This window comes from Indicator indicator, chromosome 13 (genome assembly GCF_027791375.1).
Source record: "Indicator indicator isolate 239-I01 chromosome 13, UM_Iind_1.1, whole genome shotgun sequence".
Classification (NCBI taxonomy): Eukaryota; Metazoa; Chordata; class Aves; order Piciformes; family Indicatoridae; genus Indicator; species Indicator indicator.
In genome coordinates, this window is record NC_072022.1 from 27761087 (window position 1) to 27784261 (window position 23175).

General features: G+C 48.5%; 1 protein-coding gene across 1 annotated transcript in view; it reads left to right on the forward strand.

The window, feature by feature from the left end:
• Positions 1-9629: 9629 nt before the first annotated feature.
• MME (membrane metalloendopeptidase) overlaps positions 9630-23175 on the forward strand; it is a 42386-nt gene continuing 28840 nt past the window's right edge. The window contains exons 1-7 of the mRNA XM_054386045.1: positions 9630-9789; positions 11508-11543; positions 18159-18320; positions 19856-19936; positions 20671-20766; positions 20861-20979; positions 22274-22339. Of these exons, the coding sequence (XP_054242020.1) occupies positions 9630-9789; positions 11508-11543; positions 18159-18320; positions 19856-19936; positions 20671-20766; positions 20861-20979; positions 22274-22339 (720 nt within the window). The remainder of the gene's footprint in view (positions 9790-11507; positions 11544-18158; positions 18321-19855; positions 19937-20670; positions 20767-20860; positions 20980-22273; positions 22340-23175) is intronic.

The following is a 23175-nucleotide window of genomic DNA, read 5'->3' on the forward strand; positions in this document are numbered from 1 at the left end:
GGCACACTCAGTTCTGGAGGAGCATTTGCACTGCTCAGCTTCTCAGCCGCACTAGATTCAAGCACCCACATCAGAAGAGCTCACAGAAGACTTTCCACAGTATCCCTCCCCATCCCAATGCCAAGTGCAAGGCTAATTATTGCCCAGTAACTTCAGACCACTCTCAGAATCTGCCCTGTTCCTATGAATAAAATTGGTCCATCTTTCCCAAGTACTCTTGGGTAAACTTCCTTCATCTATCTAGCTACAAATTTAAATCTTGGTTCTGAAACAGCTTCAGTCAGTTCCAAGGGCTTGGGGAAGCTCTTCTGTGATCACAATTCTCACCACAGGGGCATCTCAGCAGACATGCACCTTTGTGAGGCTCTATCAGAGCTTGGAGAGAGGACTTTGGACAGACAGCAATAGTTGAAGTACTTCCATGCAAGTCATGCCACCTTCCTGGCACCGTGGCTGAAGCCTGCCTTGCCCTCCAGGGTGTGAGGCATATTTTTGCTGGAGCAAGTTCCCTGTGCCATCTGGAAGCTGCTCCAAATCTTAAATTTCTGAGCAATTAATACTAGGAACTGAAAACTGCAGTGTGTGGTTATTGCTTTACCATACAGTACCTATTGCAGCCCTGCTCTCAGGACAAGAAGTCAGAAACCCAAAACAAATGAGGCTGGACAAGCACTCAGATGGACACACAGCCAGTTTTACTCCTTGTACTGGTGGCTACACCAACTCTGCTGCCTCTGGGCACTATGCCACCTGCTCAGTCTGAGCCTTGGAGGATTTCAAATCAGGCCTCTGCTCTGTATTTTTGTAGAAGGAATTATTTCCACAAATCTCAAATTCATGTCCCCTGCATCAAGAACAGGATAGGCCCTTTCACAAGCCCACACCACAGCTTCCAGGCTAAAGTCCTCTGCAGAGCAGAGTAAAGCTGGTCACATAACAACTCCTGGATAGCCAAATCATCTGAAAACTATGGAATAATCAAAAAACCTGTGCTCCTTTGCTTTTTGTTATCTTTAATTATCTTGCACAGGCACACCAGGCATTAGGATTCAGCTTCAAACAGTGCTGTGGTCCAATGTACTCCAAGGCTTCATCTCATTGTTTAGCAGGAACCAGCTGCTAGCATTTTGCCTGGAGGAATACAGAGCAAGCACTTGATTTACAAGTTCCTAACTCAAAACAGTATCCACATTGTGTCCAGCAGCAGCAGAGGAGTGATGGTGCCCTTGTACTCAGCCCTGGTGAGGCCACAGCTTGAGTGCTGGGTTCAGTTGTGGGCACCACAAGATAGGAAAGACATTGAGGTCCTGGAGTGTGGTGAGGGGTTTGGAGACTATGTTCTACAGGGAGTGGCTGAGGGAGCTGGAGTTGTTTAGTCTGCAGAAGAGAAGGCTGAGGGGAGACCTTATTGCTCTCTACAGTTCCCTGAAAGGTTGGAGAGAGGCTGGGCTTGGTCTCTCCCAAGTAATCAGCAAGAGGATGAGAGGAAATGTTTGAGTTCTGCCAGGGGAGGATTAGATTGGACATGAGGAAAAACCTCCCCATGAGGGAGGTGGTGGAATTACCATCCCTGGAGGTGTTCAAGAAGCTGTAGATGTGGTGTTTCAGGTCATAGTTTAGTGGTCAGGGTAGCTGGGTTATGGTTGGACTCAATGATCTGAAAGGTCTTTTCCAGCCATAGTGCTTCTATGAATCATGGTCCCCATGCATCTCCCTGCCCACAGCTGACTCCTTGGTCAGTAACTGCCAGTGACTCTCTAGCACTGTCTGTAAAAACACAACCCCAAACACACCCCACATCATCCTCTCTCCACCACCACAAACCCCTGTCCTGGCACCTTGCCCTGCTTCCCACCCACAAGGCTCTTTGGCGACGTCCAGCTCTGCAGTACAGGCAAATAGGAAATCGCCACCCCCAAGGCCTAAGAATAACAAAGGTGGTGACAACGCTAAGAAAACACAAGCAAAGCTTAGGCTTTGGAGATGGCATCAGCAGCTGGCTTTAAATGTGACTCCTGTCAGCTGCCAGAAGCACAAATGGCCAGGTACAGCTGATGGGCTCACTGAGGGCAGCAATGCTGCTGGCTACTAAGGGTGACCAGTGGGGGACCCCCAACACAGCCCTGCAGAACCTCACACCGAGGTCTCCTGGAGTCAAGCCCCCACCAGTTGCCCAAAGTCTGGAGCACCAAGTCCCACCTGGGCAGGAGCACTCCTCCAAAGGAATTCCTGTCAGGAACAACAATCATCGTGTTCACTGCAAGGGAGAGGACTGCACTGACCTCTTCCCATGCCTGCCTCAGCTACCACCTCAGCCACGGCCTCAGGTGGTGGTCTCCACACCACTGTGCTTGCCCGGATTCCAGGTGTGGGGTAGGTTCAGGTAGGCTGAGGAGGGTTGAGGCAGCTGAGGTAAGGTGAGGTGAGGTGGGATGAGGCAGGTTGAGGTGGATCGAGGCAGTTTGAGGTGGACTGAGGCAGGTTGAGGCATGCTGAGACAGACTGAGGCAGGCTGAGGTGAGCTGAGGCAGGTTGAGGCAGGCTGAAGCAAGTTGAGGCAGGCTGAGGTGAGTTGAGGCAGGCTGAGGCGGGCTGAGGCAAATTGAGGCGGGCTGAGGCAGGCTGAGGCAAACTGAGGCAGGCTGAGGCAAACTGAGGCAGGCTGAGGTGAGCTGAGGCAGGCTGAGGTCTCTGCTCCTGGCTAAGGCACAGCCTGCTTGTCCTCAGCAAAGCCCCACCAGGGCAGTGCACCAGGCAGCAGGGCCACACAGCTGCCCACCTATGATGCCGAGCTGCTGGCTGCAGGGCAAGAAGTGCTCCTTTTGGTGACACATGCAGCAGGTGGGTGCTGGCCACAGGCCACCTGACATGAGGCTATAGGGATCACAGCCTGGGGCAGGGATAATGCACTGGGAGCCTCACCTGTGGGGCAGCCAAGCTCTGGAGCCTAAGTGCAGCCAGTTCCTTGGATATGTGGTGTGGACTCCTTATGTTTTGCCTCTCTTCAGTGGTTTCTGCTCCAGCTGCTGCTGGGGTAAAGGCCTCTCTGTACTTGTGCTCATTGTTTGGTTTTTGGGTTTTTTTGGTTTTTGCAGCACTGTGGTTCTAAAGTTAACCAGAAAAGTGTGACTCAAGCTTTGCACAGTCGTATTTGCACAGGAAAACTTGCAGCTAATTCATCCAAATTTCATCCCTTACCTTTACTTCTGTGTTTGCATTATTATCAGCTTTTAATGCTGCCTGCACACGGCACATGCAGTTTTACCTCACTCTCTTATCCTGCTTTCTCCACAAATCCCACTGTTTTCCCACTTGCATAACTGTGATTGCCAGTATGGCTGCAGAAAGGGTTCAGGACCCCCAAAAGCCTGTTAGCCTGCATTGAGGGAAGCATTGTGTGTGGCTTTAGACAAGCTCAAAAACAGCTAAAAAATAATAGTAATAATATAATAATGCAGCTTTTCAGCCAAGCATTTTACCAGGCTTGCAAACACCTGCAAATCAGTTCCACTGCAAAGCCTTTCAACTAACAAAGCTTTGTAATACAATACAATTAGACCTGAATAATTTAGGCACTGAAGCAAATATTTTGAGACTTGGGCTGTTTACTTTCCTGAATGAGAAATGACCCAGACTTGGATTTGTTATAAACCTACCGAGAAAACAAACTCACAACCACACTGTGCTAGACTTCCCCGGCTAAATTCTCTCACACTACAACTGCACTGAACACACATGGGGCCAAGGAGGCGAGGCAGGAGATTTTCCATGTGTTCTTCTGCCCACAACATTGGACTTGACAGGGAGATCAGTGGGATTAAGATGGGTGGTCAGAATCACACAGGCAGCGTTAACGTGGGCAGCTGTTTGTTTCTTGAACATTGACGTTGTGAGCTTTCCCAAAAGGAAACAGAGCAAGGATCATCAGAGTTGTTTCATGGCAATGTGGATGAGTCCTAATTTCCTACAAGTCATCCAGAGGTCATCTTGAGAATAAGGTCTTAGTGTTGTCAGTTTGGACCAACTGGAGGAAACAATGTTGAATGGCTTGTTGGCTTTTCTTCCCTCAATGAAGGATCCAAGCAGAGCTGTTGTGACACAGTTTGTTTTCCTGAAGGCTGGCCGGTGCCTCTGGCGTTGTGTGTGCTGAGCTACCTGTGGGCATAGTTTTTGGAGAAGCATCCTCCTCAAGCTAAGGCCCAAGAAGGAATCTCAGCACTTGACTCACAGATCACACCTCCTGCAGCCTAATCCCTCTCTCCAAGCACAGGGTTCCATGAGAGTGGAAACTCTCACACTGCCTGTCAGACACATGGGACCTTTGGACTGACAGATTTCCAGTCGAGCTTCTCCCTTTTCTCTCTCTCTGGGGTGAATTAGGCAGCTACATTTCATTGGTTCACCTGAAATTTTTGGAACAAGTCCTTTTCTTGCCATTTTAGCTCAGTTGACATACCCTCCCCTCCACCCCCCCTTCTCACACTGGTGTAGTTGAGGTTGTACAACAGGCATCTAGCTACAAACCCACATGGGTTGGTAATGACTCCTCTAGGCTGATCTTGCTGACTAAGTTTCCTGTTTATGTCTGGGTGTCTTTAAGGCACCAGGTAATGTCAGGACTGAGCTGCAGGAGGAGATAGCTTCTTCTGGCAGGGGGGTTGGACTGGGTGATCTTTCAATGTCCCTTCCAATCCCTAACACTCTGTGATTCTTCTGCTAACTGGAACTCTGCAAGAATTGATGCAGGAAGGGTTGAAAGTGAGAAATTTGTTACCAATTTTGAACACTGATTCTGCAAAGGCTGTACTCAGCATCTCCCCCACTCCTGCCTGTAAGAAAACGCAGTATTTTTGTTCTCTAGACTTCTTGAAATGGTTTTCTTGCCTGTTTTTGGTACTTTATTGCCTCAGTGAATAAAACCTTATCAGTTCTTGTTCCTTCAGGCGTTTGCTTTGTGAAAGTGCTTCATTTGTAGAGCTCGGTCCATGCCTTATCAGCCTCCTCCCCCCCTTCATTGTTTCTGCTCTGTGGATCGTTTGCTCTGCATTTCTGGAGAGAAGTCAAGTACAGTTTCCACCTTTCTGAGAGCAGAGGAAGGTTGTCCCTCTCAAGCAGCAGACATTTTAGGGTGAGTAGCAGGTAAAATATTTCAGAAATTTTGGCTGCCATTCCTGCCTCAGAGGTGACAAAGGTGCAGCAAAAGTGAGAGGAACGACAGCAGCTCACTGCTGCTGGTGGTGTTTGCTGGGTTATTAGCAAAAATGAAACTTAATAAAAATGAAACTTCGTAAGAACAAAACAAGTATCTTTTGATGTTTGGTGGGCTCGGAGCTGCCTCGTCGTGCAAGGAAGCCACAGCTATCTCCCCCATGAGAAGAAATCCCTAGATGCTTGAGGCTATAAGCTCTTGCACAGGGTATGTGACTGCATCCGTGTGACAAAGGCAGCGAGTCTGCAGGGAGACAGGCACCGAGCCTCGCAGAGATGCAGCCGCTCGCCCTCTCCGTGCATCATCAGCTCTTTCCTTTTCTTGGACTGCCTGGAAAGAGATGAGTAGCCGCAGGAGGCGGGCAGGTGCAGGCTGCTCTCGCACTCCAGCCCGGTGCTCGCTGTCCCTTCGGCCCGGGGGCCCGGCACGCTCCCGCGAGGCAGGCAGCGGTGGCCTCCCGAGCCCGCGGTGCCGCGTTGGGGATGGGGCAGCTCCATCGGACGTAAGGCTGCTCCGCACCGCCTGTGCCGGGGCGGCAGCTCCGTCCCCGCTCTCTCCCTGAGCCGCCCAGGGCAGGGCAGCTTGGCGAGGTACGGAGCGGGGCGGGGGGGGGGCAGGGGGTGGGGGGGAGGTGTTGTTTGTTTGTTTCCTGCCCCATCCCATTTTTACGGTCGCACAGAGGAAGAAGCCTTCAGGTCACCCGGAGAACTGCTCGTCCGACAGACAAGGGCTCCTTTGACTGCCAGCAGCTCGGCTCCGCGGCGAGCGGCCGGCGCGGCGGGCGGGGAGCGCCCCGGGCTTTGATGTTCCGGCGATGCCGGCTGCCCGCGGGCGGGCCGGGCGCTGAGCCCCGCCGGCGGCCGCCAGCCGCCCCGCCAGCCTAGCCTGCGGCGGCCTGCCCCCGGAACCCGCTGCCCCCGGGAGCCGCTGGCCCACGCCGCCTCCGCCCGGCGCTGCTCGGGGATGTGTGTGGCGGCCCCGCGGCCGGACCCCTCCGAGCGCCAGCTGGTGAGTAAAAGGGACAAGGGGACGGCGGGGCGGGCACAGCGGCAGGACGGACGGGTCCCTGCGGGGGTTTCTGACCGTCCCGAGTTAGGAGCCTGCTCGACGGGCGTGCCCCGGGCACAGCGGGCAGGTGGGTGCCGGGGCGGCGAGCCGTCGGGATGCGGGACGGCAAGGGTCTCCCGGAGCAGCGCCCCGAGAACCGCTCGGCTGCTCCGGCGGGAGCCGAGCGCTCTCCCGGCGCGGCTCGGCCCGGCAGCAGCCCGCTGTGGCCCCGACCCGGCGGCCCCTCCCCGCCTGGCCCGGCCCGACCCGCGGCGACACCCAGCGGGGCCGGTTTGAAACGGCGGCGGGCAGCGTGCGGTGGGTTCGGCGGGAGCAGAGGTGCCAGCCCGCGTCGGGGACTGGCTGGCCTCGGGGCACTTCTGCGCCGTCCTCACCGGTTGGATCTTGCTTTTGCCGTGTCCGGGGCAGCGCATCTGCACAAGCTGCTGACAACTAAAAAGTGTTCTTGTGACGTGCTGCATCTCCTGCGGAGCCTGCACTGAGCACCAGGTAAGCCACCAGCCCGTTTTTAACATGCAATCCCCAATCCCCAAAAGCCAAGCATTAGCTTTAGCTCCCTGTGCCACCTAGACCAGACCAAAGTCAGGTCAGCTGTCTGCGTACCCGAGCTTTAGTCGGCAGAGGGGAGCACAGAATACTGAGAAATGTGACCAAACCAGAGTACTGAGGCTTGTCTCTGCTTCTCTACTCTCCCACTTTTGATGTGCTTGCAGTTAGCACATAAAGAAGCTTTTACCTGCTGTTTCTTAATGCAGATGGGGGGGTGAGTTCTCTAAATAACTAGAAGTAAAAATGAGTCAGTGGGATGTCTTTAACCATGAGGAAGGCTCTTCCAGGAACAGAAATATTAGCTCACTTGGAAAAACTTAGCTGAGGGTGAGGAAGATATTTGCACATGAAAAGTGCAATGTTTCTGCTGAGCTGTGTTTTCAATGTTCTAAAGGCACCATTAGGGTCAGGAGGTGAGTTTTCAGTGCTCTAAAGGCACCATCATGGTCAGGAGATGAGTTTTCAGTGCTCTAAAGGCACCATTAGGGTCAGGAGATGAATTGTCAGTGCTCTAAAAGCACCATCAGGGTCAGGAGATGAGCATCCTTTCTTCACTTGGGCTCAGAGGACTCTGGGGACTGGTCAGTATTCAGTCAACACAAGGAACATCTTTTATTGCTTCATATGACTGGAAGTGAGAAGGGTATGATGGTTGAATTGCTTTTTTTATGATCTGTGATTTTATAGCTCACAGTTAATGCAAGGTGAGTTTCTCTCTATGTAGCTCAGTCTTTTACACGGTTCTGTGGGATTGCAGTCCTGTGTCCCACAAAGCACTTCGCTAATTTGAACAAAGTCCTGCTCTTCGGAGAAAAATAGCAGCTCCTGAGGAAGATGAAAGCAGCTGTAGTGGTCCCTATGGGTTTGGAAAGACAGGCTGGGCAGACCTTGCAGGATTCCAGCCTCAGAAGAGCTGTGATTCTAGCACTGCCAGGCACTTCATGCCTTTTGGTGCCCAGGGAGTAGTGACAAATGGGGAGATGAGACAGACTGAAATAAAATGTTCTCTCCTTCACTTAGAGGAACAATGTTAGTCTAATAGTGTCCAAGCATCCCCTGAGACAGGTGTTGTGTAACATGGAACACAACATCTCTGCTTACTTAGGGCCATACTACTGAGTTATTTGCCCTCTTTATTTCACTTTAGTGAGATGTTCCTGCAGTGGAGGAGCTGGCATTGTAGTGAGGTGGGCACCAAAGAGAGGGAGAAGTTATTGCAAACTAAGGAACAGGAGCTGAGCAGAAACAGAAGGTCCAGAGGAAAAGCAAAGGCTGGGCATCTAAAACATTGTGGCAGCTCGAGGAGACAAAGATGAATGCAAGGCAGGTAAAAGTTTAAAATCATGAAGTTCAAGTCTTAGCCTTAGATGGATGAGGGACTGGGAAGGGTTCCCTTGCTGCTACTTCCAGAGAGTGGAGAAAAAAGGGTGTAAGGAACACAAGAAGACTGGAATGCCCTGACCCGTACCACTGGTTGACCTCCTTGTGAGGGATGTAGGTCTTGCCATTATTTCTCCCAGTGGAGCTCTCATCTTCTTCCCTGCTGAATGGCAAGGGGTTGTGCTTCATGCATGTAAAGATCCCCAGGCAGTGCTGTGTTGAGTTTCACAGCTGAGAGACGCTGCAGTGTGTGCAGGAATTGGAATCTGTCAGCAGAGGAGTGTCTGGGAGCAGAGGAAGAGGGAGCAAAGACCCACAGAACAGCAGTGCTGCACAAGGTGGTCAGGTTGCTTCTGAAGAGTGACAGAAATGGCATCCCACAGCCTCCCACTGCACACACATCCCATGGGGAAGCCTCAGTCTGCTCACACCCACATGGGTTCTGCATGCCTGGGTTGCTGTCGCTGCTCATTTACAGTGTTCTAACCTCAAAAGAGAGGCATGGGCACAGGTCTTTAAGAGCTGCTGTGAAGACTCACTATCTCCAGTGTGAATTTGACAGGCTCCCAGCACAGCCTGAATGCTTTTTCTATTTTTAGAGACAGCTGTAAAGCTGTAGTCCAGAATTGCTTACATAATATTGTAAGAAATGACAGCCAAGCACAATGGCATATTGTGACCTTTGGCATCAGATAAGTAATTGGAAGATGAAGTTAATTTTTATTCAAGCAGGGAGCCTTGCTTCTTGCTTGCCTATGAACTCCTGTACCATCATACCCTCATTAAACTGCACGGGTGCCTGTTAGAAATAGGGTTTGGCTTGCTCGCTTTCCTTTTCTGCTTGGTGGCCTCTTCATCTGAGGTAAGACCACAGTTCTGTTCTCCATAAAGGACAAGCAGTGTGTGGTAGGTACTTGTGTTTGTGTGTGTGCTTGTGTGAGAGAAGCAGAGGATCCTTCATTTCATGGCTGACATTCTAGTAGGGCTACAAAGAATTTGAAAGCTCACGCAGAGAATGTCTTTGTTACTGCACAGTTGAGGAGCCACTTTCAAGTGGTTTTCACTTTTTTTAGGGTGTCAGGGAGTGATAGGACTGGGAAGAATGGAACAAAACTAGAAATGGGGAGATTCAGATTGGATGTTAGGAAGAAATTCTTCACCATGAAGGTAGTGAGAGACTGGCACAGGTTGCCCAGGGAGGTGGTGGAAGCCTCATCCCTGGAGGTTTTTGCAGCCAGGCTGGATGTGGCTGTGAGCAACCTGCTGTAGTGTGAGGTGTCCCTGCCCACGGCAGGGGGGTTGGAACTGGATGATCCTTGAGGTCCCTTCCAACCCTAACAATTCTGTGATTCAATGATTCTAAGACCTATGTCTGAATGTAAGGCCTGCAGTGAACTCTCCTTTGCCTTTCAGACGCTGGGTTATGGGCAAGTCAGAAAGCCAGATGGATATCACTGAGATGAATGCTCCCAAACCAAAGAAGAAGCTGCGATGGAGTGGGCTGGAAATTGGGCTGGCAGTGGTGGTGGTGCTGCTGACTGTGGTTGCCATCACCATGATTATTCTGTATGCCACCTACGACGGTGAGTGCCCTGCTGTCCCTGCCTGTGCCAGCGGGGTTGGAACCAGATGATCTTTAAGGTCTCTCCCAGCTCAAGGCATCCTATGATTCTATGAATATAGAAGTATTATAAGCAATTACAGGAAAATGCTCCAATAGATAGAATCCAGTTCACAGGATCACAGGATGCTAGGGGTTGGAAGGGAACCCTGGAGATCATGGAGTCCAACCCCCCCTTGCCAGAGCAGGACCATAGAAGCTATCACAAGTCACACAGGAATGTATCCAGATGGGTCTTGAAAGTCTCCAGAGGAGGAGACTCCACAGTTGTTAGTACACAGTTGTTAATACAGAGTAAAGAAATAAATACTGAGGCTGCACTGGACTGAAATGTTGTCTGAGAAGACCCTGTGCTGCATGGCATCTAGAGCTGACTGCATTAAACATGAAGAAAATCAAATCCTGAGGTCAGCTCAGAATCTTTTGCCCGATAATAGAAGCTCATTGCTTAGCCAGTGTACAAAATGAGATAACTAACAGCTGCTACCTCATCTCCAGATTGCGTATTTATGGCACTGGGCAGTAGGACACAACCATCTGAAGCATAAAGCTGCACTCACACTTGCTCTTGCTGGACACAGACCCAAAACTGCCTTTTTTTCTCTTTTTTTTTTTTTTTTCCAGCAGGGACTCTCTAATTTCATTTGTTCCTGCAGAGTTGTGGTAAACACAAAACATCTGCTTGTTAGGACTTAGCTGTTAGTTCTGTTTGTAATTAATGCTTCAGGAGGCAAAAATCTCTGCATGAGGAAAGGTAAACTACAGTGCTTCTTCCTCACCCCTGCAGATACTATGTGAAGGTCCTGCTTTCCCCTTTCACAGGCTGCTGCAGGGCTCTTAAGTGAGTGTAGTCACACTAAGAGGGGTTGGGATCCAGCAGCCACCCCAAAATATTTGAAAGGAGTTCCATTCAGGAGTATCCTGAGAATCCTTGGAAAAGAGAATACAGAGAGGCTAAAGTTTCCATTTGGGGTCAGACTAGAATTGTTTCCTCACATTGGCAGCAAAATGCTTTGTTTAATTTTAAAGTGCTCAATAAACAATTTTGTTTAAGCTGTAGATTTTAGTCTGGTTCAGGCATGGAATAGGGAAAAATGCCATTCTGAAATGGCAAAAATAAAAATGTCTCAAAAGGAAACTCTTTTGTCTTCCTGAACCTTGAGAGTGAATGTCTCAGAGTTTTCAATGAATTCCTTCAAAACCTTGATGGTTATTACTAAACTCAACCTGACTTTGCAGCTGCCTTCACTCCATGTGCTGTTTTTCTCCATTTTTTTTGTTATAAAAATAGTATTTTGCCCCCCTCTAATTGATTGATAAAACATTTCTTGGACACCTCCAGGGACAGTGATATGTTTGCCATGAGTTGCCCTGATCAGACTGGGAGGGTGAGGCTGGTATCTCCATGCAGCACCCTCCAGCCCTTCCCACACCTTTCCCTCTGCCAGCTACCAAAACTGCTCATGATGAGTGCCTAGCACTGAATGACCCTAAAGGGATGAAGATGATGGTACTTTTTAAAGCCTGATCCTATAAATGCTCACTGAGAGTGAGCATTTACCACTCCTCTTTACCTTCTGTACACTTAAAAGAGACTGTCAGTGAAAATCTTATTTGCAGCAGGCTTTATTATATTGATTGTCAGTAAAGGATTAAGACTATGACTGTGTCCTCTTTCAGATGGGATTTGCAAGACATCAGACTGCATAAAATCAGGTAAGAACAAAAATATTCACCTTTTAAATTCTCTATTACCACCATGTAATGCTCCCATCTAGCTGCAGACAACTACCCTGAGGCATAGTATCTGCTAGCCCAAATCATTTTCTTTGCCGGCTTCTTTTCCAGATGTAAAATCCTGTGATGAAATAGTGTCAGATCTCACAAAGTCATCAGGGGCTGGCTAGGTTAAAACTCAGAAACAAATACAACACTACAAATACAAATACAACTCTTCCCCACCCCTCCCTCCAGATCAGAATTCCAGCTGAGGCCATGGCTCTGCAGACATGGATATTAGGAAGAAATTCTTTACAGTGAGGGCAGGGAGACACTGGCACAGGTTGCCCAGGGAGGCTGTGGATGCCCCCTCTCTGGAGGTGTTCAAGGCCAGGCTGGATGAGGAAACTTGAGCAAACTGGGCTGGTGGGAGGTGTCCCTACCCATGGCAGGGGGGTTGGCACTGGATGATCTTGAAGATCCCTTCCAGCCCAAACCACTCTGTGAAGAAGGTACATGGGAACCATGGGAGACTTCCAAAAGAATTTGGTTTGTATGCCCCATTTAGACTTGCAGACATGCCAGAAACAGCTTAGAAAGGTCATTAGATGAGCTTCCTTACTTCCATGGGACTGCTCATTTTAGGTCTCCTTTTAGGCAGCAGCCAGAGCAGCTAAGTTGGTTGCCCCTCACACCTTGCTCCTGCTGGAGTCATCCACTGGTGAAGTCCCAGTGAAGTCCATGGTCTCACTAACTGCACAGTGTCATCAGCACTTTGTTTTCTTTCAGATGGTCATCACTGTCTTCTAGCTACCCTTTCCAAGGTGGTTTGCTGAGATTTCTTTCAGATGGTCATCACTGTTTTCTAGCTACCCTTTCCAAGGTGGTTTGCTGCCACCATGAAAGAGGTTCCCATAGATGGTGTAATGCTGAATGGACTCAAAAAGGAAAAGCGGTACAAGCTCAGATAAGATCTAAAGAGATGCAGAAGGCACTGAACTTCTGACCCTGTTATGACCTGCAGTGTTAGTGTTGGTAGGGACAACCATCAGAAGGGGCTGAGGACCTGCAGGGTCTGTTAGCATTGAAGTACTAAAACCTTGCCCTGGGGGAGCCAGTTAGGATCAGTTTGGTTGTGTTGGTCCTTACAGAACTGTCAGCTCCAAGTCCTGCATCTGTCTGGAAATGATTCAGAGCAGAGCTCTGAGCAAAGTTGGGAATGACCAGGTTGAATTTAAATTGCAGGCCAGGATGTCCATGAATGCATTTCAGGCAGAACTTGCTGTAGAAGTGTTGGGCCTTCTCCATACCTCCAGGGCCATTAAATGATACACAGAGTATGAAAAAGGAGGCTGGAATCACCTAGAAGACTTCTCTGATATGGTGGTCACTAGAGAGAGTGAGTTCTGTGCTCCAGAAGCAGAATACTGACTCAGGTGCATAGAATGGTTAACTGGCACCTGCTCCAGCCTTCAGTACTCCAAGAGCTTCACAAACACTTCCAAGAGTTTGTCAGAACTGTATCATTTAATAACAAAATCAGATTTAAAAATGCAGTGTCAAAGGCTTAAAGCAGAGGAACAATTTGTTATTATTGCTGTTTAGTTGTCATCCTACTGGGATGAATCCACAAATTCAGTGTTACTTTGAATCAGGATTTTGTAAGTGGTCATTTTTAACTTGACTGCTTCATCCAGACTGTGTCGGTGTGAGCTGAAATTCTCCCCCCACCAACAATAACCAGGCTGGCCCAGTCTGGAAGCAAATGAAGGCTGTATTTACAAGCAGAGTCTAAAATCTACAATGAAATGCAATGAATATGTACAAATATACAAAATTCACAACATTCACAAATATATACAATCAACAGAAAAGCACAACCGATCTCCCTTTGCTTCCCCCCAAGGGGACCCTCCCAAAGGGGCCTCTCTCTCTCCCAGGAGCTTCCCCCTAGACCCCCCTGGACAGAGAAGCAGAGTTAGTTAAGCAGAAAGTTGTTAACTTAGCTGCCAAGGTCAGTACGTGTTATCTTCAGCCAGAAGAGAAGAAGAAACAGCAGCCAGACAGCCCAGCAACTGCCCCCACTGCCGAACGCAGAATATGCAGAGTGCCTACTTTGTTTTGGGTAATAGTTCTTAAACATTTCTATCTATCCAATGGAAGTGTTTAGAACAATCACTATTTTGCTTTCTTACACCCAATAGTGACTTATTTACATTCTTTCACTTTCTCTGTTCTGAACTTTGCAAGGAAAAATTAAAAAGACAGTTTCAAACCATCACACAGACCGTGTAGGAGAAGAGACAGGAAAAGTTAGACAGATGGAGGCAGAAAGCAGGAAGTGTTAACTCTGAAATACTGCTTGGAAATGTCCTTCTAGAAAGCTTGGAAATGTCCTGTCCTTTCAGGAAATGGTCTTAGGAACAGATATGAACTGATTAGTACTGGGCCAGATCTTTGCAGTCACTTTCATTGTTCTGTGATAGCTACAAGCCACTAGAAGAAGAACAAAGTGAAGATCCTGTCAGAATTTGCAGTACCTTTAATAGAGCAGATGAAGTGTAATGAAAATTCACTTGGTTCTAGACAGGGTAAGCTGTTTGTGAACCCCACCATGATCCCCTGTAGTCTGTAGATCTGAGCATGTTCTGAAAAAGCCAGCAGGCTCTGCTCACTTCCCTGAGCTCAGGCAGCACAGGGAGGAGAAGAGGGAATTCTGATCTCTCTGAGCTGAGTTTCACCTAGGTAAGCATGTTGTATTTCTCCTGCATCCTCCCCAGGCCACTTGTTGTGTCAGCTTATAGCACTTTATTAGTAAGCTATTAAAGCAACAACTGGCAATCAGGAGTACTACAATAAAATTAATCATTAAGTAGCTGAGATAAGGCTCTGCATTCCTCAATGACAGTCAGGAACTTGAACAAACAAGTGAGGAGAGGAACAAACCCAAACACTGGGTCACCAAAGCAATGCTGAGGACTACTGAAGGGCGTATCATGTATTGATCTGTGTTTGTGTACAGAGACATTAACCTCTGGTAGAGCTAAACCAAGACAAGAGTCATCACTCTCACACTTGACCTCTCCAGAGCAAAAGCATCTTGGTGTGTACAGCCATGGATTTACCATAAAGCTTCTTTGGGGACAATATCAACTAATAAACAACTTAGAATCACAAAATTGTCAGGGCTGGAAAGGACCACAAGGATCATCCAGTTCCAACCCCCCTGTCATGGGCAGGGACACCTCACACTACAGCAGGTTGCCCAGAGCCAGATCCAGCCTGGCCTTAAAAACCTCCAGGGATGAGGCTTCCACCACCTCCCTGGGCAACCTGTGCCAGTCTCTCACTACCTTCATGGTGAAGAATTTCTTCCTAACATCCAATCTGAATCTCCCCATTTCTAGTTTTGCTCCGTTCCCCCCAGTCCTATCACTACCTGACAGCCTAAAAAGTCCCTCCCCAGCTTCCTTGTAGACCCCTTCAGATACTGGAGCAAACCTGGAGCAAGTTTTGGATTCTGTCTAGCCCAGTTGGGCCTGCTGCCTTAAGGGGCAGTTCCTGGGTCACCATGCTTCTGGGCTTGGTTGGTGACAAAATCACATTGCCTTGATTTCAGCAGATTCATGGTATCAGTCAAAGAGTGAATGGTGATCCTGGGGGTTCAGGTGTGCAGATTACCCTCTTGAGGAGAATGCTTAATGCATGTGTTTTGCATGAAGCCCTAAGTGAGAGGTTGCAGCTCCCATGGCTGAGCTCTTTCTGTTATGTTTGCAGTGCTTAAACTTCAAATTTTGATCAACGTTGAATAGTTGATAGTGGCTAGCCTGGAATTTACAGCAGAAGCACTGAGGGATGGATATTTCTGGGTGACAGCAGCAGACAAGGAACATCAAGCAGATGCTGACTACAAATACAGCAACCTGATTCCATACAGACTGTTAATCATTGCTCAGGTTTACACAAGATGTGGGGTTCTCCTGGGGTTTGGTTTAGTTTGGTTTTGCTAAGGTGACAAGACAGTGGACAAAAGCCATCTTCTCTTGGGGTCAGCTTTCTCTGTCCTGCCATTCCTTCTTGGCAGGGCTGGCACACAGCTCAGAGTGAGCCACCCATAGTGTCCAGTCCTGGCTTGTTAAAGCCTTTCTTGCTGGACTAACACATGCCAAGGTAATCCAAGAGAATACTGCCTTTTAGATGGTGCTCCATCCTAGCAGGGAGCTTGATAAGGACACCCTTAAACCAGGAGAGGTTGGTAATCATCATCAGTATTCCTCTTTTACAGCAAATAGATGGAGCTAGGACAGGAATAAAGTGCACCACTGAAAACATTCCCCTTCCACACTGGGACAAACTAGAAGGCAGTAGCAGAGTTCACACAATCACAGGACAGTTGGGGTTGGATGTGGCCTCTGGAGATCACACAGTCCAGCAGCTCTGCTTAAAGCAGGGTCAGCTAGAGCAAGTTGCTCAGGATCTTGTCCAGGCAGGTTTTGATTATTTCCCAGATGGCGACTTCACAACTTCCCTGGAATCCCATTCCAGGGTTGGATCACCCTTAGAGTAGGAAGCTTTTCCTTCACTTCAGAAGGACTTTTTCCCCCCTCTTTTCTTTCTTTCTTTATTCCTGTTTGTGCCCATTGCCTCTTGTCCAAGTTTACAGACAAAGCGGAAATTCCTTGCTTTGTCAGACAGGACAGTAGGGCCGGATGCTTGGCATTCTCAGGAACGGGCAAAAACCAAGTCACACCTCATAAAATCATGAGGGAATTTTACAATCTCAGGCTGTTGGCATGGTCCTGTCTCCTTTCAAATTGATCTCAGCCTGCCATTGACTTCAGAAGGAAGAGAATCACGTGGCAGATGTCGTACCTATTACTGCAGTGGGTTTTATGCTACTGAAGCAACCTAAAGCTGCAGATGTGTGTGTTGCCATCTTCCAAGCACTGGAACTCTCTAAAGCCATCAGATGTCGGCCTCAACTGTAACACTCTTAAGCCAACTGAAGAGTCCTAGAAAAAGGGAGGAGGCAAGTCAACCTGACTACTGCAGCCTCTCCAACCACCTCTCATTTCTACCAGCACAACAGCCATGGAAAATATTGGAAGTACAGGAGGAATAACTCTAAATATTTGATTCAGCCATGTGGGAGGAATGAACACATGAAATCACAAGCCTCACCCTTTGCTAAAAATAAAGCCTGAAAAAAGAGGAAGGGCATTCAGTCTCCTGGGAAATGCAGAGGTTTCACTGGCTCTTGCTTGACTCCTAGCACCTGTCCTTTCTGTGAGAGCCTCCATGCTGGCATACTGGTGCTGAAAGCAGCCTTGGTGGAACAGGAATATAAAAAGGAAAAGGCACAGAAGGTTTAGGAACTGCAGCTGGTATCAGATCTCACTAGAGAATCCCATGTCCTGGTCAGTCAGTGACTGGTTAGTCTTCGACAAGCCACTTCAAGAGGGACAGCAAGAGGCAGTATCAGTTCTAAAATAAAAATCATTGTAGATTCAGAAAGCATTAAGAGGAAAAGCTTCCCTGACAGGACCTTAAATGGTCCAACCAGGCTATGATTTTCTTGAACCAGACAGGATTCAGCTCACCCTCCATCATACCTAATCACTTAAATTGCATTACAGGAGGTGAGATGAGATTCCCCTCTGATCTGCCTTGTGTTTTTAATTGGTGTTCTCACCCCATTTCAATACAGAGAAGTGTAAGTCAGGAACTGAGACATCCTACCTTTGATTTCAAAATGAGCAGCACAGACAGGGAGCAGCAACATCAGCAAACACAGGCAACAGGGAAGTCTGTAAGCTACAGGCAGGGAGGGAACTGGAATGGGTTGTTCACTGCCAGCTACTTTGGTCTAGATTGCTGAGAAGCAGCAGTGCCCTCCTGCAGCCCAGCAGGCAGCTGTGTGCTGGGCTGCAGCCAGAGGAGTGTGGGCAGCAGGGCAGGAGAGGGGATTCTGTCCCTTTGCTCTGATGAGACCTCACCTTCAATTCTGCATCCAGTTCTGGTGTCCCCAGCATAGGAGGGACGCAGAGCTGCTGGAATGAGTCCAGAGGAGACCACAAAGATGACCCAAGGGCTGGAGCAGCTCTGCTGTGAGGACAGGCTGAGGGAGCTGGGGGTGTGCAGCCTGGAGAGGAGAAGGCTCCAGGGGGACCTTAGAGCTGCCTTCCAATACCTGAAGGGATCCTACAGGAAGGCTGCAGAGGGACTTTTCATGAGGGTGTCTGAGACAGGACAAGGGGGAATGGTTTGAAGCTGAGGCAGGGCAGGGTTAGACTGGAGCTGAGGAAGAGGTTCTTCAGTATGAGGGTGGTGAGACTCCTGAAGAGGTTGCCCAGGGAGGCTGCAGATGCTTGCTGCCTGGAGGTGTTCAAGGCCAGGCTGGATGAGGCTGTGAGCAGCCAAGGCAGAGGGGTTGGAGAAGATGATCTCTAAGGTCCCTTCCAACCTGAGCCATTATATGATTCTACCATTCAATCAGGCTCAAGCCTACTCTAAACTGAAGGCAATATATGGTATCACTTCTGCAGAGCACAGAAGTGTGTTAATTTCTCTTCTCTGGAGGTCCTTTATGCCTTGCTTTGTGTGGTATTACAGCAGCCCGAATCCTGGAGAACATGGACACCACTGCAGAGCCCTGCAAAGACTTTTACCAATATGCCTGTGGAGGGTGGCTCAAGAGGAACGTCATCCCAGAGACCAGCTCCCGTTACAGCAACTTTGACATTTTAAGAGATGATCTAGAAGTTGTTCTAAAAGGTCAGTAGGGTTTATGTTGGTGGACTATATAAAGTTTCTTCTTTGGCTCACATGTTATTCTGCTAAGATGTGGTTGTCTAGCAAACCTTAAAACACTTCCAAGTGTTTCAGTTTCTTGGTGTTGGGTTGAGGACAAATCTACCACAAAGTGTTTGCTGTGGAGGTTATGCTGTTGGGTCTGACACTGGAGTGGGGCTGACCAGAGCTGACCTTTCTGGTATCTGGCCTCTGTGTGCTCATCTGCATATTATAACAACTGAAATCCATATCATCACCCTCCTGAGCTACTAGCAGCAGCCAAGCTAGATGAAGAAGGAGGAGGGATGCCTGTGTCTGAGGTAGCTGAAAGGCTGGAAGTTACCCCCTGGCATTCCTATGTCCTGCATGTCTTCATTCCAGCAGCTGAATCCCACAGAGCAGGCAAGCAATTTTCTAACTAGGCACATCATCAACTTACAAATGTTCCTTTTCCCTGGGTGTCAAATGGTCCATATTCCCCTTTTCCAGACAAAAATAACAGAGTCCAAGAAGTCAGTTTATCCTCATGGAATATTCTCTAGACCACTCTCTCCAGACAATATCATTTTTATGACTGTGCATATCACCAGGCTTGCAGTTTATGGATGCCATAGTGGTCCTTAGGCTTCAGCTGCTCTGAAGCAAAGCAACTGCAAAACAGTAATTGGAGTAATTGTAAAGTACTGGCAAGAGCAGGCAGCTCCACAAGGGAAGGGGAGCCAGAAGCCCACTGTGAACGAGGCAGGCATGGACAGAGGCCTCACAGACATGGGGCTCAGACCCACAGGACCCAAACCAGAGAGCAGAGCAGGTGACAGTGACTGAGTTCAGCCAACAGCCTCGTGCCCACCAGACAAGGCCACAGTCATGCAGCAGGTCTCAGGCAAGTCACACTCAGCAAGGTACAAGGCCAGGTGAGCACTTAAAAGTGTGGGCAAGGACCATAGGCAAGGGACTGCCATGGACTGCTGCTCCTGAGCCAACAGCCACTGGGTGCACAAGTGGAGGCACCAGATGAGGCTTCTCATGGCTCTTTCTTACAATTTAGCTGTTCTCACAGCCACATGGCTGTGCTGTGCCAAAGCAGACCCTGACCACCAACAGCTAAACTCCTGGCTGCAGTGAAGAGACTGCAGGTTAGAATGACAGGAAAAGAGGGTTATGGGCTGGTTAGTGCAGTTAGAGCCTGCTGCTACACTTAAGACCCCCCACAGCAGCTCTCTTCACACCGTAGCTTGGTCCCTGAGAAGTCAGAGCATTTTGCTAAAGGTGACCCACAGAGTATCTGTGTGGCTCCTCAATGCTCAGCACACAACACAGGCCAGTGTCATTGCAAAGCCAAATCATCTCCAGAGCTTTCTCCCCTCTGAAAGGCAAAGCTTCTCTGGAAGCTGAGATGGACACAGAGCATGCACTGTCCACCCTCTGGTCCTCAGGATGGTGTCCACTCTGGTTCCTTCAGTACCTTTCCAGTTAAGATCAGATATTAAGGTAGATTTGCTGCCTGTTTGTTTCAGATGTCCTTGACACACCGAGCAGCAACGACATAGCAGCAGTGCAGAAGGCAAAAACTCTGTACAGATCCTGTGTAAATGAAAGTAAGTATCTCCTGGCTGGGCTGCAGATAGGATACATAAACCTCATCCAAAGAACCTCACCTTCACAGGCAGCTGCACCCAGGGCCTAAGCATCATTGCTCAGAAGTTCTCCCTGAAAACTCAAACGTTTCTGTTCTATAGAGTCCCATCAGAATATCAGCAGTAAGATCAGTGTTGGAGCTCCTGTTTCACTAGCTTGGGTATTTTAGGTGAGATTACATCACTCTTCAGTCACCAGTTTGCTGCAGATACTCAAATTCTCTCAGTTATAAATGTGAGTTAACTTCTTTTACAGAAATTATCATGGATGAGGTGAAAAACAGCTGCCACAGCAGGCTGCTAGAAAGGGAGGGAGGTATTTAGTTAGGAATTTGGGCTAGGTGCTGCCACTGGACTGAGGAGCAGCAAGCCAGCAGCGCTCCCTAAATCTTGTGTTTTTATAGTTCCTATAGTGCTATTAATACTTCTCAAACCTAGTATTTCAAGCTACCCACAGAGGGAAAATGCAGAGGTCTTCAGTGTCACAGTCTCCAGGGTGTGCATAGGAAGTTTGCAGCCATGGCTAAAATGTTTTGGAAGTGAAATGTTAAAGCACAGTCACAGACCAGAGTGTGTTCCTGTTGTGGTGGTGGGGAAGACACATTTCTCAGCTTCTTTACTCTGAACTCATTGCAGTAGTGTAGGGTTGGTGTGGTTTAAAATGTCCTGGTAACTCATTTGATTCCTTCCCAAAGCTACCATTGACAGCAGAGGTGGAAAGCCTTTAATCAGTTTACTGCCAAATGTGTCTGACTGGCCTGTAGCAACAGCTAACTGGGATACTTCTTATGGTAAGATAATCTGCACTGATTCACCACAGCCTCTCTGAATGATTGGCACTGCACACCAAAGACAGAGGCTGAGGCTACCTTTCATTTTGCCTAGGTGCTGCTTGGACAGCTGAGACAGCAATTGCACAGCTGAACTCCAGATATGGAAAAAAGGTCCTTATTAATTTTTTTGTTGGCACAGATGATAAAAACTCCTCAGCACACATCATTCATGTAAGTCTCTCTGGGTGCCTTTGCCTTGTTGATTACAGAAGTGCAGCACAGCCATAAATGTTAACTGGGAGAAACATCTGCAATGGGACTTTGCTATAGCAAAGTAAGTTGTAGATTAATCTTTTGAATCTATGAATCATAGAATGGTCCAGGCTGGAAGGGATCTCCAAAGCTCATCCAGTCTGACCTCCCTGCAGTCAGCAGGGACATCCCCAACTAGATCAGGTTGCCCAGAGCCCTGTCCAGCCTCAGCTTGAATATCTCCAGGGAAGGGGCCTCAACCACCTCCTTGGGCAACCTGCTCCACCCTCATAGTGAAAAACTTCTTCCTGATATCCAATCTAAATCTGCCCTTCTCTAGTTTGAAGTCATTTCCCCATGTCCTGTCACCACAGGCCCTTGCAAACAGTCTCTCCCCATCCTTCCTGTAGGCCCTCCTCAGATACTGGAAAAGAATCCCCTGATTTTTTTCAGAGCTAAATTCTCAGAGTGCACTCTCTGTCCATTCTCATTAAGCTCTGTGTCTGTGCACTCAAGCTGTTATTCTCAGTGAGATGAGGGCAGCAGAGACATTTCCAGACACAACTGATGTGTACACTGCACAGCAGACAGACACCAGCTTATGCTGCATGCAAGCAGTAAAGCAAACTTGATTTCCTTAGCATGGACTTGAGGCAGAAAGCTCTGCTACTAAGAAGCTGGGCTGGGCTGGGCTGCCAATGGCAGAAAGCCCACAAAGGTTGTGTTTTCACAAGGTATCAGATGCCAAAGCACCAAAGGGACCTGCTGGCACAGACCTGAAAGGGGCTGAGGGCATTTGCATAAGGAGCATGTAGAGAAAGATCCCTGCCTGTCAGTGTGAGCAGATCCCTGGGCAGGCCAGGGGAAGGCAGCAGCTCTGTGTGAGCTCCACCTTCACCTAAAACCCAACAGTTACAAGAGCAAAGGTCTAATCTTCCTTGTCAGTGGGTAGATAGATCCATCACCACTTGGCAGGTACAGATTTCCAGGAGGCAGTAATTGCCTTGTTTGTCTCTGGACTAGTTTGTCTGCTGTACATCCACTTCTCACACTGGTTATGTGCGGTCTGCACTGTTCAGCCACAGAACAAAACCAACTGGAAAAACAGACAAAAAGTGTAGGGAGAATGAAAAGAATTTAAAGGGGGGGCAACAGGCTGGGAGAGAAACTCCTCTTTGGCCAGCAGACAATTTGGCAAGAGTGCAGCATCCTAAGAGACAAAAGTGCTTTGCCATTTTGTCTTTAATCACTTAATTTTTATTGGCATTTCCAGATTGATCAGCCTGGGCTTGGCCTGCCTTCTCGTGACTACTACGAATGCACTGGTGCCTACAAAGAGGTAAGGTGGAGCTGAGAGATCCCTGACTACAGCTGGGGAGTGGGGATAGGCAGAGAACAGGGGAAGGGAAATGGAGAGGATACAGAGAAATGAGACCAAAGGCAAGCAGAAATAAGTCAGCCAAGAGTGGAGAGAGCCTAAGAAGTGTCCTGAAGAGGAGACCTCACAATATGATGCCATAAATGTCAGTGACCTTGTTTGATCTTCCTGGCAGCACCAGGAGCCAAGGGGGTTTTGTCTAGGCTCCAGTTGCCAACTCTCTCTGCACTGGATGAGAGGAGTGCACATTCCTCTGGCATCACTACACCCCAGACATCCCAACCTGTTTCCCTTCCTGTGCCCCCCTCCCTTCTCTTCCATTCCTGAATGTAGCTGTGAGGAGAAGTTCCACACAGCTTCTGTATGAATGTGCAGGTCAGATGAGGAACAGCTACTTGACATTTTAGGACCTCTTGGAGAGAAGTAAACACAGAGCCATTACACAGCTTCTGCCAGGCTTCACGGCTGAGTCAAGAGCTACCTCAGAAGTGGTAATAAGATAGACTATGAGTGCTTATGGATCACCCCTTATGGATCTCTCAGGATCCTGTTTCTGATTGACTGGCAAGAGCTTCAGGGGCCAGTGGAGTCCAGCTGGAGTAGGCACTCATAGGCTTAGACAGAAAAAAGAACCACTCAGAACCAAAGACACACTTCTCTGCTTGAAAGATCTGAACAGATCATAGTCTCCCAAGTCAACTGCTGCATGAAATGGCATCACCTAAACTCTGTGATATCAGCAACTGCTGCAGATACTAAAATCTTACTTGGTTTTGAATTAATCTTTAGCTGTTTTT